This window comes from Syngnathus typhle, linkage group LG14 (genome assembly GCF_033458585.1).
Source record: "Syngnathus typhle isolate RoL2023-S1 ecotype Sweden linkage group LG14, RoL_Styp_1.0, whole genome shotgun sequence".
In the NCBI taxonomy this organism is placed as follows: Eukaryota; Metazoa; Chordata; class Actinopteri; order Syngnathiformes; family Syngnathidae; genus Syngnathus; species Syngnathus typhle.
Genome location: NC_083751.1, coordinates 9,098,458 through 9,102,327, shown reverse-complemented (window position 1 = coordinate 9,102,327; position 3,870 = coordinate 9,098,458). Strand labels below are relative to the sequence as shown.

The 3,870-nt window shown below is 47.6% G+C and overlaps 1 protein-coding gene across 1 annotated transcript; it reads right to left on the bottom strand.

Moving 5' to 3' along the window:
- Positions 1-702: 702 nt before the first annotated feature.
- LOC133167483 (oocyte zinc finger protein XlCOF6-like) lies at positions 703-3,835 on the bottom strand. The gene is made up of 2 exons (XM_061298327.1): positions 3,587-3,835; positions 703-3,239 (listed from the first exon to the last, which is right to left on the bottom strand). The coding sequence occupies exons 1-2, from the start codon at positions 3,777-3,779 to the stop codon at positions 1,309-1,311; spliced, it is 2,124 nt and encodes a 707-aa protein (XP_061154311.1). The 5' UTR covers positions 3,780-3,835; the 3' UTR covers positions 703-1,308.
- Positions 3,836-3,870: the final 35 nt, after the last annotated feature.

The window sequence follows — 3,870 nt, the reverse complement described above, 5'->3', positions numbered from 1 at the left end:
TACGATAGACCAAACTATTCTGTTGGCTTATTTCCAGCACCACGCATTAGTGTGCATTAGTGGTGGTGCTCTCGAGGGCTAAAGATGCAACTTCACAGGCAGGACTTTCGATGTTTGCCTCACGGTTGTATGGTGTTCCACAGGGCTCAATTTTGGGGCCCATTGTATTTGCCGCGCCTGAGTTCCATCCTAACAAGGCATTGTATTTCCTTTCACTGCTGACTGTCAGATCTTTGTCCGGCCAAGCAAAAATGACACTTCTTAAGCTACTTTAGTCATTTAAGGAGGAAATCACAGCCTGGATGACACTGACTGAACTTTCAAATCAGACAGGGAGCTACAGGTCCAGCCGGGGGCTTCTACGCTTGGCTGCAGGGCAACTGTGACCATATGAGGAGCATCCCAGGGCTTAGAATGGCAACTTTTGGAGCAAGTCCAGAGACTGCGGACGTAAGGGATGCAGCTCGAGAGCCTCACTTCTCATCTATTTGTGGGCCCACGCTCTTGTATTTAGTGCTCTTGCTAAGCTATTCCGGGTTCTTCGTCAAAGCTACTGATTACAGTGGAGTGGGCTTGAGATAGGCCCGGAAGGAATTTCCACTGATAAACACGCACCCATAGAACATGTGTATTCGTCATCACGCCACAAGAGTGTCATGTATTTAAAGGTTTAAAATAGCAAGATGATTTCACTGCAACATGTATAGCCGATAGCCTACTTTATCTGGGCGGGTGTAAGAATAGTACTAGAATATATTTCTATTCTTACACCCAGCTTGACCTACATCACAGATTGTCTTTGCATGACACATAGTAAATTCATACACGAGCTTTACAGTGAAATTTTAGGAGGAACCTCAAATACACATGTAAACTTAGCGAGCGACCATGTAAAGTGAATTCAGGGACTTGTTTCCAAATTAAAGATGCAATATAAAATACCTTACTTTAGAAAAAATACAGAAAGGTCAATTCACATGTAAAAACTTGACTGTTTCACTCCAGTTTTGCTTTCATTATCTGCAAGATGATTAAAATGAATGAAATAATTAAAATTAGTTGCAGCGCTAGTTTGTTTGCTAGTAGCATCGTCAGAGAGTGAAGTGTCCCATTTACTTCAGTCCTGCGTTGACACCAATTTCCACTTTCCTAATAGCCAGGGCTTTGGCGGCATCTAGTGGCAATTACAGGAAGAACATAAAAGGCAAAAATGGGTGTAAATACTTGAGTTTTTCAGCTTAGGGTGGGTGAGTTCATATTGAGAATGCGAGGGACCATTTAAAATTCTTTTGAATAAAATATCTGATATTATTTCTGAAGTGCCGTCGAGCCTTTCCGGCTGTTTTTCTGTCCGGTACACACGTGGCTGTTAACTTGTGTCTTGAAGGTGAATCTTTTATGGCAGACGTCACAGCTGAAGAGTCTCTCGCCAGTGTGCGTCCTCATGTGCATGGTGACGTAGGCTTTGGTGGAGAAGCCTTTATTGCAGGTGGGGCAGGTGAAGGGTTTCTCCCCGGTGTGTGTCCTCATGTGTGTCCTGACGTCGCGCTTGCAGAAGAAGCAGCGTCCGCACACCTCGCAGCTGAAAGGTTTCTCCCCTGTGTGTGTCCTCATGTGCGTCTTCAGGTGCGCCTTGGTGAAGAAGCGCTTGGCGCACACTGTGCAGCTGAAAGGCTTGTCGGCAAAGTGGCGCTTCATGTGGATCTTCAAGTACTGTTTGAGCGAGAAGGTCTCGCCGCAAATGGTGCAGCCAAAGGGCTTCTGGCCCGAGTGCGTCGCCATGTGCGTCTTCATGTCCGACTTAGTGGAGAAGCTTTTGGCGCACACGGTGCAACTGAAGGGTTTCTCCCCGGTGTGTGTGCGCATATGTCGCTTCAACGTTCCCTTCAGGCTGAATGTTTTGCCGCATTCGGCGCAGATGAACTGCGCGTTGTCAGCAGGCTGCGTCGAGTCGCCTTTGGGGGGCTTTGGGGTTGGGTCCGTCTCGGAGGAGTGCGACGCAGCGGCTGTCACCTCCGCTTGTGATGCGCCGCAACGCTCGCCGTGCGCTTCCAGTTCAACTTTGGTGGCAAAATTTCTGTCGCAAGTCGAGCAAACGAAATATTTATCCAGAGAGTGCGTCCTCATGTGAATCATCAAGTATTTCTTGACGGGGAATTTTTTAGCGCAGATGTCACAGTTGAAAGGCTTCTCGCCCGTGTGTTTGGCCTGCACGTGCACCTTCAAATCAGACTTCCTGGTGAAGCTTTTGCTGCAAAACGAACACGCAAACGGTTTCCCGCCGTTGTGCGTTCTCATATGTCTGTTTAAATTTCCCCTCTGGATAAACGCTTTGCCGCATTCCGTGCAGATTAACGGTTTGTTGTCACCTTTAAGGTCCGAAAGTTCTTTGGCATAGTCGCTGTGCTCGGAAGAGGTGGAAATGGCATCCTCGGCTTCCGATAGTGAAACGAAGCAGGCGTTTGATGGTTGTGCATCCACTTTAGCTTCAATTTCCAACCTTGTGCCACCTCGGTTGTCGGCGGGCTGCGCCGGGTCGCCTTTAGAGGACCTGGGGTTCGAGTCCGTCTCGGAGGAGTGCGACACAACGACGGCAATGTCCGCTTGTGATGCGCCACGCGCTTCCAATTCCCCTTTGATGGCAAAACTCTGCGCGTAAGTCAAGCAAGCAAAAGGTTTCTCCAGAGAGTGCGTCCTCATGTGAATCATCAAGTATTTCTTGACGGGGAATTTCTTTGCACAAATGTCACAGCTGAAAGGCTTCTCGCCCGTGTGTTTGATCTGCATGTGCACCTTCAAATCGGACCTCCTGGTGAAGCTTTTGCAGCAAAATGAACACGCAAACGGTTTCTGGCCGCTGTGAGTTCTCATGCATGTGTTTAAATTATTGGCAACCGTTTTGCCGCATTCCATGCAGGTTAATGGGCTGTTGTCACTTTTAGGGTCCGAAGGTTCGCTGGCGTCGTCGCTGTGCTTGGTGTCAGAAGAGGCGAAGAAGGCGTCGTCAGCGTCTGATAGTGGAGCAAAGCGGGTGTTCGCTTCAATTTTTGCTTCAATTTCCAAGCTTGTGCCTCTTTGGCTCTCCTCGCTGCATTGAACGCCATCGTCTTCGCTCTTCACGGCAAAGCTGGTCCACTCATCCTCCTCCTCCTCCTCGTCTTCTTCTTCTTTAACAGGAAAGAGCTCTGTTGGCTCCTCCTGCTGCTCTTCTTTACGCTCCACCAACACTTGCCGTATGTCTGAAAAACAAAAACATCAACGATAATGCGAATTTATTCATTTTTAGGGGAATTTGGCCGTCATCATTTTAGTCGTAGGTAAATGTGGAAAAAGTCATTTGAAAAGGGAAATACTTTCCGGCTGCACAACATCAAATGATTACTTTTTAACACAGGACGACTTAAATTTTACTGGAATAGCTTCTGTTAAAAAATGCCACTGACAATACCGTAATGCAGACACGCAAGCCAAAATTGTGGTTGCTAACGGCAACTACGTACATCCGGCTAAAAGAAAAATAATTATAAGATTAAATAGACAATTCAGCAAATAGTTATTGTCGGACATGATGAACTCGAGAACGAACCAGACGTGTGTAGTCCAACTTGTGGCTTGAGAACAGAGTCCAGTAGTTCGCGTTGCCGCTCGTTCTCTTCTTTGGTTCGACAAAGTTCCTCTTCATAGTCGGCGATGGTTCTCTCGAGCAGTTGGAAGATCTCCTCGACGGCCACGTTTAGTCGCTGCTTCACCAGCTCTCGCAGCATCCTGACTTTACACATGTTCCACACTGCCCAAATCCCGCTAGCCGATGCGAAGCTAACTTCCGCCTTGTTCTTCTTCGGTGGTAGTTGGGCGGAAGTTAAGATCCAC

Excerpts from the sequence above, each read along its gene's own strand:
- LOC133167483 (XM_061298327.1), bottom strand. The coding sequence starts at position 3,779 with ATGTGTAAAGTCAGGATGCTGCGAGAGCTGGTGAAGCAGCGACTAAAC. Across the intron at positions 3,240-3,586 it reads AGTTGGACTACACACGTCTG|ACATACGGCAAGTGTTGGTG; the intron begins GTTCGTTCTCGA and ends TTTGTTTTTCAG.